At 44.0% G+C, this 13747-nt stretch overlaps 1 protein-coding gene across 7 annotated transcripts in view; it reads right to left on the bottom strand.

Annotated features, from left to right (window-relative positions):
* The window catches only part of SRGAP3 (SLIT-ROBO Rho GTPase activating protein 3), a 354753-nt gene that overhangs the window by 254071 nt on the left and 86935 nt on the right, over positions 1 to 13747 (bottom strand). For 4 of the 7 annotated variants that reach the window (XM_027042537.2, XM_027042538.2, XM_027042540.2 and 1 more), the window contains exon 1: positions 6330 to 7144. The exons of 2 other annotated variants lie outside the window; for them this stretch is intronic. In XM_027042537.2, the coding sequence (XP_026898338.1) occupies positions 6330 to 6396 (67 nt within the window). In that variant the 5' untranslated portion in view covers positions 6397 to 7144. Of the gene's footprint in view, positions 1 to 6329; positions 7145 to 13747 lie in introns of those variants that run through there. One more of the 7 variants, XR_008297014.1, reaches the window with a different exon arrangement.

The raw sequence follows: 13747 nt of genomic DNA, 5'->3' as shown, positions 1-13747 counted from the left end.
GTGGAATACAGTATGTTGGTTCCTCAAAAAATTAAAATAGAAATACCATATGATCCAGCAATTCCACTGCTGGGTATTTACCCAAAGAAAATAAAAACACAAATTTGAAAAGATATATGCACCCTTAGGTGTATTGCAGCATTATATACAACAGCCAATATGAAAGCAACCTAAGTGTCCATGGATAGATAGATGAATGGATAAAGAAGATGTGACGTGTTTATGTATGTATGTGTGCATGTGTGTGGATCTAGAGAGAGAGAGAGAGAGAGAGAGAGAGAGAGAGAGAGAGAGAGGAATATTACTTGGCCATAAAAAAGAATGAGATCTTGCCATTTGTGACCACATGGATGAACCTAGAGGGTATTATGCTAAGTACAGTAAGTCAGACAGAGAAAGACAAATACCACCTGATCTAACTTGTATGTGGAATCTAAAAAACAGAACAAATGAACAAATAAAAACCAGAACAGACCCATAAATACACAAAACAAAATGATGGCTGTCAGAGGGAGAGGGGTAGTGGGATGAGTAAAATTGTTGAAGGAAGTGGGAGATATAGGCCTCCAGTTATGGGATGAGTAAGTCACGGCGATGAAAGGCACAGCATAGGGAATACAGTCAATGATATTATAATAGCATGGTATGGTGACAGATGGTAGCTACACTTGTGAGCACAGAGTAACATATAGAGTTGTATCAGTACGTTATACACCTGAAACTAATGTAACATTGTGTGTCAAATATCCTTCAATTTAAAAAAGAATTTACAGCTCAAAAATAAAAAAGACATCCCCATTTTTTAATGTTTTTAACATTTTTAAAAACTTAAAAATAAAAATGAGGAGATTTTGTTTTAAAATCCAGATGCCCTTGGAACACTAAAAGAACTGACCAGTCTGGGCTCACATCCTGCCTGGCACTGAGACTGGAGCTGAGCAGAGGCTTACACCTCTAGGTGAGCCTTAATCAGCCACAGTCCCCACTACTCCTCAATATCTCCCCACCCAGCATACTTTCCTCATTAAAGCCTGTTGAGAGTAGTGAGGGTTCCTAAAGGTCTCGTCCATTCACTCAATGCCATACTCTCTTTAAGACTAAACTCATTCTCGGGGCATCTGGGTGGCTTAGTGGGTTAAGTGACCGACTTGGGTTCAGGTCATGATCTCCCGGTCTGTCAGTTTGAGCCCATGTCAGGCTCTGTGCTGACAGCTGTGCAGAGCCTGGAGCCTGTAGCCTACTTAAGATCTGTGTGTGTCTCTCTCTCTGCCCCTCCCCTGCTCATGCTCTGGCTCTGTCTCTCAAAAATAAGTAAATGTTAAAAAAAATTTTTTTTTAAAAAGACTAAACTCATTCTCGGGGCGGCTGGGTGGCTCAGTCAGTTAATCATCTGACTTCGGCTCAGGTCATGATCTCTTGGTTCGTGAGTTCAAGCCCCCATTGGGGTCTGTGTTGACAGCTCAGAGCCTGGAGCAAGCTTGGGATTCTGTGTTTCTGTCCCTCTCTGCCCCTCCCCCGCTCATGCTTGCGCTCTCTCTCTCTCTCTCTCTCTCTCTCTCTCAAAAGTAAATAAACACTAGGAAAAAAAATAAAAAATAAAGACTAAACTCATTCTGGTGCTCAATTGGGAGTTTTTGTGTTCTGAGTTTCTGTTTTTGTTTTTTCCATTTCCTTCACCGATTTTATCACCATATTTCAAGAAAACTCTTAGAAAGCCAAGAATGTATCATATACTCTGCATCTCTCACAACACCCAGCACAAGACTAAGAAGAAAGTAGATAATCAATGTTTACTGAATGAATACATAAATGAATGAGTAAATAAACACTTCTCTGTGATCTTCTTCAAAATCTGCCCTTCTTCCCCCAAATTCTAGACTTTTGCTATTAAGAAGATGGCCTAAATGACTATGGATGTATAATTAAAAACCAAAACAAAACACTAAAGTCAATCACTGTGTTTCTATTTCAATTTTCTATTAGGTTGAAATGGAAATGGGAACTCTAGATAAATGCAGAATAGATCATTATGTGTGACAGCAAGATGAATGAGAGCCCAGGGCACTGAGAACTCTGGCAAATAAGATTACCAAACACTATCGGTGATCTTTGAGGGAACTGTGAAAAACAGGATAAGTGCCAAAATGCTGGAGATGGGCAAATGTTGTTCTGATTTTCAAAAGGGGAAGAAGTTAGAGCTTGCCATTTCCAGACTAGAGAATGTGATGTCACTCTCAAGCAAAGTGCTTGAACAGATTCATAAAGGGACACTTGCAAGCACCTCAGACAGGAAATAGAGTCCATCTGGGGCCAGCACAGGGTCACCAAGAACAACTCATATGAAATTCATTTCATTTTCTTCTCTCTGACAAAGATCCTAATAACTTAGTGGATTGGAGAAATATAGCATGTAAAATAAATATGGTACAGTGAAGGGGTGGGCAGTGAAAAGGACTAATTCAATCCTTGGGCTATATTAATAGAAGCAATACATGCATCATAAAGGAGGTGATAGTTGTGTTTCTTTCTCTGATCACATCAAAAGCCTCTCATATAGAACTTAGAAACACTCGTTTTTCTTTTTTTTTTTTTTACTGTTTATTTTTGAGAGAGAGACAGACAGAGAGAGAACAAGTGGGGGAGGGGCAGAGAGAGAGAGAGACACACAGGATCTGAAACAGGCTCCAGGCTCTGAGCTGTCAGCACAGAGTCTGACATGGGGCTCGAACTCAGTAACAGCAAGATCATGACCGAGGCTGAAGTGGGACACTTAACAGACTGAGCCACCCAGGCGCCCCTAGAACTTAGAAACACTCTTAAAGGGGGTACCTGGGTGGCTCAGTCAGTTAAGCGTCTGACTTCAGCTCAGGTCATGATCTCACAGTTCCTGAGTTCAAGCCCCAAGTCGGGCTCTGTGCTGACAGCTCAGAGCCTGGAGCCTGCTTCAGATCTGTGTCTCTCCCTCTCTCTCTCTCTGCCCCTCCCTGTTCATGCTCTGTCTCTCTCTCTCAAAAATAAATAATAAGACATTTAAAAAATGTTTTAAATAAATAAATAAAGTAAAATAAAAGCATAAAGCTCTCATCTAGACAGTGCTCTCAAGAGCACCATAACCACCATCACCCTTTCATCTACTGCCCTCACGGAGATGGTAGACCAACTATCACAAATCATCTTACTTGGCCAGCTTCACTCATTTATTCTTTCTGTCAAGCACCCAAAGGCACTTGGGAGTTTGTAACCAGGATACAGTAAATCCAAAGGAAAGTGAAGATGATTAAGCAGCAGATAAGCATCTTATGTGAGTAAATGAGGATAATCAGAGTGGGGCTATGATCAGAGTCTCTAACATCCAATGGGCAGTCATGGGGAAGAAACATCTATCTTGTTCTATGAACCCCCAAGGAGAAGATACTATAGAACCAATAGATGAATATAAAAACGACTTACAGCAGCCAGGGCTATTAAAGGTAGAATATGTGGACTTCGGAGGTGATGAGTTCCCCATCACTGGACATGTACAAGCACATGGTATACTACTGCATTGCAAATATATAATCAAAGGGATTCAGGTAACTGATGAGGCAAGAGAAGGCATGGATCTGATATTTCTTTTACAATAGGGAAAAAAAGGAGTGTTAAAACATTCTCCTCAGGTCAATAAATTCTTCAAAAAGAGATAAAAGAGAGTGAGTCAACAAAGAACTCAGTATCATTTTTAAAAACCAAAAATGCCCCTCACTAAATTCACAGAGGACCAAATCTATCTAAGTAGGCGAAGGGTTTGCACCAAACTGGTCAAATGATACCCAGGGAGAAAGGAAACAGGCTTCAGGCGTTATTTTTGGTGATTGGTCAAACATTCTTCAGAGGCAAGCAACAAAGGCAAGGGATAAAAGTAAGAGGGTAAACAATGGAACGATCAAGAGACAGCCAGTCCCCACCACAAAACCGCCATCTGCCACTGACATCAATCCTTCAAGGGCCAGCCTCAGGCAAACAATGCAATGGGAAAGAAGACCATCTACCTTCACATTTCTGGCCTTGTGACCTTGGGCACGTCACTCAACCTGACAAGGCCTCAGTTTCCTCATCTCTAAAGCTGAGCTCACTCATACAAACACTTTCCGTACATTGTGTAGGCCAAGAGTAGTGATGTTTGGGAGTGAGCCAGACAGAGAAACTGTAGAGCCCTGTGCGTACATCATCAGGAAATATGATGATGATTAACAAACAGAATTTTGAAAGAAAAAAATTCCAGACGGTTTCAGGCACAGCAACGTCCTGGCCTAAGTCGTGTGGGTGTCAATTCTAAAGGAATAAAATTCAACTCCTTTAACCAGAATGTAGAGACCCTTAGGGTCTGGAAGAGACAAGATCATCTGGACAAATTTCCTGCCGGAAATGCATGACCTTGGACTTGCTAAGTAGTTGTTAAAATAAAGGTGAAAGGTAAAAAAGTAAAAGAATCAGCCGGAGCAATAAATGCTTCATTGATCCTCAAGCCAAGTTCACGGGCCCTGTGGCAGTGATCCAAAAACAAGACGAGCGTTATTTCCTACCAAGACAATGCTAACAAAAACCCCAAACTGTCCAAAACTCAGCATTCGCTTCTCTAGTATGGCATTTTTCATGAGAACCTCAGTTAAAAAGAACTATAATACTCAGCCAAATTCATCTTACAAAACATAAACTCCCTAAAAAGTGTGTATGCAAAGGCCGAAACTGGGCTTTTGTATTGATGCAGCCGGGTGAGTTCAAATCTCTGACCAGTAAAGGGCCTGTGACTAAATTTTCAGCAAGGCTGAAACATCCTAAGTCAGTTTGCCACACTGAGCTGAAACCTAGAGAACGTTTTCAGCTCCCTTTGCCCTGGGGTCTACCCCCAGAGGTGATTAGCATGCCGGGTCTGACCAGGACTAGAAGACACAAGAGGGTTGGGAGACTGGAAAAAAAAAAAAACAAAGCCCTCCCCTGTTGGCCGCTCCCCTCCCAAAGGTTCCCAAGCATCGGGAGTGTGTGCAGCAGCTGTGGATGTTGGGCTCCTGCCGCTCCCGGGGAGACTTCCTGGGTCACTGAGTCTGGAGCTGCAGAAGCACCTAAAAGCAGGTGGGGCAGCCTCAGGTCACCTGAGCCCCAAATAATCAACTTGCTCAAACAGTCCACCCACAATCTCAAGAGCAGGCGTCAGTATCCATTGAAGATGTATTTTGTCTTTAGTCTTTCTGTGGGAGACCACAAACACACCCTGTGTCGCAGCAAGGAGATCCAGGACCAGAGAGAAAACAGACACTAAGAGACGCAGGCCCAGGCTTCCCTCAGGGTCTGTCCTCGGAGAAAGGGTGAGTATGGAGCTTTTAGATTTTCCTTGCCAAAACTGAGTCTAGAACTCATGAAGGTGGGAGAACCCCCTCTGGCGTGAACCAGGATTCTGCCTGCATTTGTCTATGAGACTGTGTCCGGTTCCCTATTTCGCCTTGCTGGTGCGGATTTAGGGAGCAGTTTCTGAGAGGAGCGTGCACCCCATGGCCCCAAAGCTGGAACAGGCAGCCAGAGGTCATCCCACCCTGCTGGCAGGCTTCCTCTGGTGCTACGGAAGCCAGGCAGCTCCTACCAGCCGAAACGGCACACTAAGCTGTTGGCTTTGAATGAAGGCTGATGACCCTACACGCTAGCAGGCAGACGGGCGGTGATTGGGGCTGCACACTGCGAGAGAATACATTTTCTGCACCGAGCTCCCTCTTTATGCCTAAATGCCTGCATTAGTTTGGATCAATATGCCCCATAACAGTTAATCCATGGCAACCCAGGCCAGCCGAGAGACACTGACAAAGAAGTGCAACCCAGGGATGCTGCTTCTGTGTGCACATGCATGTGAATTTCAGCCCAGAGAAAGGGGCAAGGGAAAGCAACAAGAAACCAAAAAGAAGAAAGCAAAATAAAAGCAGATAGTAAAAAAATCACATTAAGGGGCTTTCAGCATGGGAGGGGGGAAGAGGCAGTGACTGTCAAAATGGCCTTAGAGTGACATGTCACGGCCAAGATGATGGAGTATCCACGACACTCCTAAAGCCGGGCGTAGGATCCTCCTCACACACCTGCAATGCAGTGATTGCTGCCCATTCTATAATCCACACTCCCAGAGCCAGGGCTCTCTGCAGTTGAAACCAGTCTGGACTTGTGCGGCTGCCACTGTTCCTACTCACAATAAGATTATTGATGCATAACAACATTTCGTGATGGCAGGGAGGAAAAAGGGTAAAAGAAAGCCAGAGCAAGAGAAAAAAGGAAAGGGGAGGGGAAGCATGACTCCCCAGCCCGCATCTCACCTTTTATTTGGGCTTCATATTCAGCAATGATCTCTTTGTCTTTCTTGAACTTAGTTTGAGATGACATCTTCCAACGTGGCCAAAGGCACTGACAGGCTGTTTGATTTATTTCTCTTTTTCTTCCCCAGTCCTCTCTCAAGCCCTGGTAATCACTCGGCTCTAGTCGATTTCACAGGGTTTAGGGACTAATCTCTTTTACTCGGCTGCAGAGCCAGGGGGGAGAAAAATGCCTCTCGTTCTGGGAGGAAAATTCTCTTTACTTGCCGAAAAAATGTCTCTAGTAGCTTGGTGTGGTCAGCTCCTCTTGCAAAAGAAGAACTACCGCCCCTAGGAGCACAGTAACCTGCCCCAGATTTTCAAGATTTTTCTTCCACAAAAATAATAACTGAGAGCAATCACACACACATGCACACAAACACACTCACGCGTGCACTCTCGCACTCAACCGACACACACACAGTCGTGATGCACACGCACACATACACACACACACTCTCACTCACTCACACCCGCTCACCCACCCACCCACACACACACACACATACACACACACATCCACAGAGGCGCGGCGCCTCCTTGCTTGTGCAGTCAGTCTCCGGCTGGCTTTCGAAGGCTCTGCTAAGGAGATGGTCAGGTTGCCAGAGGGCCGGTCATCTCGCATCCTCCCTCCCTTCGGCGCCTCTGGTCTGATGTACAGTGAGGATCAAAGCCAGAAGAGCGAGATGGAAGTTCTCCTGCTGCAAGGCTTAAGCTCCGGTGAACCACGGCTGGACTGCTCGCCCTGCAGGGCTGGCTGAGCACTCCCCCACCCACCTCGTCACCAAGCTCCACCTCCCGGATTTTATAACAACTGACACATTGTAGCCTACAGGAGAGCAGAACTCATTGCAAGCAGAAAGGGGAAGAAATGCTCACAAAAGGGAAGGCAGCAGGAAAAAGAATCGGGTTGGAAAGGCCTGAGAGGCCCCTGCAAACTCCATTAGCAATCGTGTTAGGAATTTTTCTTCCAAAAACTTCAAAAGTCTCACCTTTTCTTTGCACCATGCAGTTTAATTTCTCAAAGCAATGGCTATGTGACAGTTTGTTACTCTGTAGGGATTGTCTCGCAGAGGGGAGAGGCTGACCCATGTAGGCAAGCTCATTAATATTTGTTGAGCAATTGCGGGGTGGCAGGGACAATGCCAGGCATTTCAGACATGCAGCTTTGCAAAGCTGTTGAGAGCAGGCATGCTAGAAACACCCAGCTGCTTCACTGTCTCTTAGAGCTTTAGCCAAATCAATAACTCATTGAGCCTCAGTTTCCTCACCAATGAAATGGGCTCTCTTTAGGGCTCTTTAATTCATTCTTTCAACAAATATTTATTGAAAGCTTACCATAGGTCAGGCATTATTCTGGATACAGGGATACAGCAAGAGTCAAAATAGGCACAGACATTAAAAAAAAAAAAAAAAAAAAAAATCCCTGTCCTCCTGGAGCAGTTCCAGGGTCTCTACTTGACACAACCCTGGGAAATCCCCACCACTCACGTTAATATTCTCAGTAATGGTAGAACCCAGAATGCACTGTGAATGGTGCCTCCTGGAGTCACACGAGGCAAGAGGCCCAGGAAGGGGAAGATGAATAAACAAAATGAGTAAATTATACTACAATGTAAAGAAGGTAAGTGCTATTGGGGAAGAAAATATTGTAGGGTAAAGGACTTCAAAACTGAGGGAGCTCTTGGGAGGATCAAATAAAAATGTAGAGCTAAGCTTAGCACAGTGCTGGGCACATAGTAAACACTCAATAAATGGTAGCAATTATTATTACCCCATGATATCCCCCACAAAGAAACCTAACAACATAGTATAAGTATCCCTGTTTCACAGATGATGGAAGAGAGGCACAGATATGGGAAGTGACTTACCCAAGGTCACCAGCATATCAAAAAATAGGCTATCTGACATCAGATTTTGACCATGCAAATGCTCAAATAGCCTGCATTCTACTAGAGAGATTAAACCCATTTCAGGAGCACCAGGGTGGCTGTCGGTTGAGCATCCAACTCTTGATTTTGGCTCAGGTCATGATCTCACAGTTCGTGGCATTGAGCCTTGCTTCAGGCTCTGCGCTGACAGCACAGAACCTGCTTGGAATTCCCTCTCTCCCTCCCTCTCTCTCTCTCTCTTTCTCTCTGCCCCTCCTCACCCCATGCACAAGCTCACACACACACACTCTCTCTCAAAATAAATGAATAAACATTAAAAAAAAACATTTCAGATGCACTTAGGTAGAAAAGATTTGTTCTCTAAAAATAAAATCAAGCACTGTAGGGTTGCTGACCACAGGAATTACACATATTAAGAGTGTCCTTAATATGTATTATCCCCCAAGTTTGGTATTTTCACAAATTTCTCAAAACAGTCTTATATTTGCCCATTACATTTTATATAATAAATGATTGGATTTGGGTTCAGAAATGAATCCATTCCAGTCCATTGAGGTTTCCCAGAGAGGGTGGCAGTTGCAATGGGTCTCCTCAGACAGGCATGAGGCCCAGAGGTTGTAGGGGGGAGGTCGGGAAGAGACAGGATATTCCTATGGAGCAAACAGTATGAGCTAAGCCTGCAGATAGAGAGACATAGGATCTGCCTGGAGAGAGCACATGGGAAAGTGCAGACAGTGAACCACAGGGCTTATTACAGCTTCATGTCCAGAGACAGGAGGTCGCAGAGTTCACAAATACTCTCCCCCAACCTGTGCCATCACCCCCCTGCCTCACCCTTCCCATGGGCTTGCTCAGGCCCTCTGAGGTTCCCCTCTGGACCAGTTTAAAAGAGTGAAAGCCACACATGTTACCTGAAAAAGATGTGCTCAGAGATTAGCATCCCTGCCTCAAGACTAACCCTTGAAGGAAGATCAGAGTTAAGTACTTTGCATCTTGGGACATGAGAGACAGGATTCCCTGCCTGGCTCTGCCACGGCAGTTCTGAGAACTAGCCCAAATGACTTAACCTGCTGTTGCTAGTTGGAGGCAGGAACTAGTGAATGTCAGCCATTCTCGCCATTACTTAAATTTCGAGTCCAGAGATATTTCTGGGAGACCCAAGTACAGGCACTGAGCCACAGAAACATCATAAAAGGCTTTATGAAACTGAAGTGAGGTATGGTATAGGGCCACATGCTGAGCGGCAAAAGAAGCTGGATTTTGGTGTGAGACAGATGGCGATTAAAATTCCAGTTCTGCTGCTTACCAGCGTGGGGCTGGCCCTGAGTACCTTCTGTGCCTTCCCTGAGCCTCACTCCCGTTTCCTCGCCTGTAAAATGGTGGATCCAACGTGATTATGAACTTAGAGTGCCTGGCACGTGGCAGAGGTCCCACAGATGTTATTTCTTTTTCAGGGCCCAACCCCCCAGGGCCTAGGATCAGAGCTGGGGCTCCACAGATCCCCCCTCTGTGCCCCGGGTTAGGAACCGGAAGAGAAAAAAAAGAAGAAAAGGGTCCCCCAGGGCCTAGGATCAGAGCCGGGGCTCCACAGATTCCACCCCCCCCCCTCACCCCGTCAGGAACCGGAAGAGAAAAAAAAAGAAGAAAAGGGTTATGTCCCCTGCAAATACATCACCACACACAGTGAACCCACAACAACCAGAATCTTCCTTCCCCAAGAAGAGGTAGTATGACTGGGGCAAGCCCCCTGGGACAATGTACTCCACTTGCTCCTTCTGATCCTCACCATGGCTCACAGGCCCTTCTGTGACACTCCCCTCCACGTAGCCACCTCTTCCTTGCCATGAGAACGAAGTGCCAGGCCTGATGACTACCCTTCACAAGGTAGTAACAGAACTCACACTTTTCCCAAAAACAAGTGTGCTGTGGTGGGCAACAGGGCTCTACCATGTAATCTGATCTGTGCCACCCCCAAGGATGGGAGTACCTACTGAAAGGGTATATTCCATTTACCTTGGGCTCATTTCCTAAATTCATTTAGGTATTCCTGAATTATACTAATAGCTAGTATTTATTGAGCCCTCATTCTATCCAGGCACTGGGCCAAGTACTTTATTTAGATTTTATCACTGACTTCTTGCTACAACCCAATGGGTCAGGTTTTGTAATCATCCTTGTTTTACAGAGAGGGAAACAGAGGCAGAAAGCAATGAAGCAATTCCAAGATCACACAACTAGCTACCAACTGAATCGCATTCAAACCCAGAGTCTGACCGTTATCAGGGCCCAAGGACCTGATCGGCATACAATTCTATACCAGAGCAATCATCGTAGGAATAACTGCTGTCAAGTATTGACTTTTTTTTTCAATCAATACAATGCTCAACCTAAAGTTTGCTATTAAAAAAAGAATTTAGGTGTAAAAACATAAGGAAGGGGCACCTGGGCGGCTCTGTCAGTTAAGCATCCAACTTTGGCTCAGGTCATTATTTCATGGTTCATGGGTTCAAGCCCCCCATTGCGCTCTGTGCTGACAGCTCAGAGCCTGCAGCCTGTTTCGGATTCTGTGTCTCCCTCTCTCTCTGCCCCTCCCTCACTTGTGCTCTGCCTCTCTCTGTCTCTCAAAAATAAATAAATGTTTAAAAAAAATTTTTTAATGTAAAACAAATAAGGAAAACATATCAAAAATGGCCATTGATGAGGCTTAAATTACAATTAAGAGCTGATTAACACAAAACCCACTAAACTGATTTTTTTTCCTAGTAGGAAAAAAAAATTTTTTTTAAAGATTCTACTTGAAGGAAGAATGACCAGAAAAGTTTTGGTTTAAAGCATTTTTTTTTTGGTCAAATATGAAAACTCCCCAAGATAACTAATAAGAGTTGATATCTTCTGTGACATTCCCCAAATGCTACCAATTACTTCATCCTTGACTGGCTCAGGAACTAATTCTGCCCTTCAGTCCCTGCTCAGCAGAATGGAAGCAACAACAGAACTCAGCTAGTTAGTGCCAGAATCGCATACAAATTAACAGTGGCAATGACAACAAGCCATGCGTGTATATACTGGTTTATATTTTGTAAAGCCCTTTCATATTGTTTATCTTATTTGGTCTTCACAATAATCCTGGCAGAGAGCACAAGTAGCCTGTTTTTAGTCCCTGTTTGAGGAAAGGAGTATATAAGTGATAGCTTCTATGGGATAATTATTTTATAACCTCACATATGAGGACGGCCTTCCTAACTATGTCACAAAACCCGTAAGCTGTAAAAGGATGACACAGTCAACTATATGACAATTTTTTTATTAATGTTTTTATTTATTTTTGAAGGAGAGAGACAGAGTGTGAATGGGGGAGGGGCAGAGAGAGAGGGAGACGCAGAATCCCAAGCAGGCTCCAGGCTCTGAGCTGTCAGCACAGAGCCTTATGCAGCGCTCGAACCCACGAACCGTGAGATCATGACCTGAGCCGAAGTCAGTCACTTCACCGACTGAGCCACCCAGGTGCCCCAACTATACAACAAGTTTTTCAAAATTCTGCCCAGCCAAAAAGCACCATAAACAAAGTCAAAGACAAACTGCAAACTGAGGAAGAATATTTGCAACACCTGTTTATAAGCTGAGAACTAATTTCCCTAGTACACAAAAACATACAAATTTCCCTAATATACAATTCCAACAAATACTTGGACATGAATGTTCATAACAGCACTGTTCATGACAGCCAAAAGGTGGAGACAATCCAAATGTCCATCAACGGATAGATGGAGAAATAAAACATGTTCTATCCATACAATGGAATATTATTCAGCCATAAAAAGAAATGAAGCACTGATAATGATGCAATATGAATGAACCCTGAAACACATTATGCTGGCTGAAGGAAGCCAGACAGAAAAAGCTACTTATTGTAGAAGTCCATGTATATGCAATATCCAGACTAGATAAACCCACAGAGACAGAAAAAAGATTAGGGGCTGCCAGGAGCTGTGGCAGGTGGGGAAAATAGGGAGTGACTGCTTAATGGATACAGGGTCTCTTGGTGGTGATGAAAATGTTTTGGAACTAGAAAGAGGTAATGATTGCACAACATTGTGAATGTACTAAATGCCACTGAACTGCACACTTTGAAATGGTTAATTTTGTCATGTGAATTTCACTTCAATAAAAAATGAATACAAAAAAAAAAAAAAAACTTCCTTCAAACCCGTGAGAAAAACACCAACAGTCCAGTAGAGAAAAAGGAAAAGGCAACAAATCACAATTCACAAAAAGGGGAAAAGGGGAAAACCTATGAAATTTTAATCAGCCTCATTCATAATGAGCATAAGTCAGCATGGCTAGATCCAGGGGCTCTAAAAATGTCAACAGAACACTGTATGTCTTCCTCCAACTCCCCACTCTGCTTTCCTGTATGGTGGCAGGCTGTCCCCACAAGATGGCAAAGATGGCCCCAACAGCTCCAGGCTCAATTCCCTCAGCTTGGCAATTCCAGCACAAAGGCAGCCTTTCCCAAGAGTTCTAGCTAAAGTCTCAAGAATAGTCAACTGGCCTGGGCTAGGATGCATGGCTATCCGTGAATCAATCACGGTGGCCAGAAGGCGGAATGTTCTGCTTCACCAGGCGTGGATCATGGGCTTGCCCCTGGAGCTGTGGGATGAGGTGAGTCCCAAACAATCCACATGACCCAAGAGATTCCCAAAGAAGGATCAAGGTGCTATTTCCAGATGGAGGAATGGATTCTGGATGAGCAAAATCAACATGTGTCTGCTATGGAAAAGATTGGGGAGGGGAGCCTGGGTGGTTTAGTCAGTTAAGCATTTGACTCTTTTTTTATACATATAACATTTTATTAGGAATAATACTGACTTACGGTTTATCGACTGCCTATCATCTGTAGGGCACTATGTTAGGCTCTGTGAATATAACAGTGAGTGACTGAATGATCAAGTCTAGGTATTTGATTTCAAGAAATTTAAAATCTAGCCTATCTAAACTCCATAGTAATTTTAAGGGCATGATACTATATTCCCATTTTAACATTTATTTATTTTTGAGACAGGGAGAGACAGAGCATGAATGGGGAAGGGTCAGAGAGAGAGGGAGACATAGAACCCGAAACAGGCTCCAGGCTCTGAGCTGTCAGCACAGAGCCCGACGCGGGGCTCGAACTCACGGACCACGAGATCATGACCTGAGCCGAAGTCGGACGCTTAACCGACTGAGCCACCCAGGCACCCCTATATTCCCATTTTAAAGATAATAAAAGTAAGTCTCAAAGTTAACTAAAACATCCAAGTTAACATAGGGAATAATTTGTAGCATCAAGGGTGAAAGGTAAGTCTATCAGATTCTAAAGCCCATTATTTTTCCTCTTTGTTATACCTATTAAAAGTTTTTCCACATTTAGTAGGTAAAATGGAGATCAAATAGCTCAAATTAAATGGTGCAAAAGGAAGGAATTTGAGAAAATAATCTTTTTCCTCCAGC

This window comes from Acinonyx jubatus, chromosome A2 (genome assembly GCF_027475565.1).
Source record: "Acinonyx jubatus isolate Ajub_Pintada_27869175 chromosome A2, VMU_Ajub_asm_v1.0, whole genome shotgun sequence".
NCBI classification, from domain to species: domain Eukaryota; kingdom Metazoa; phylum Chordata; class Mammalia; order Carnivora; family Felidae; genus Acinonyx; species Acinonyx jubatus.
The sequence above is the reverse complement of the archived record's forward strand: the minus strand, read 5'-3'. Positions and strand labels throughout refer to the sequence as shown.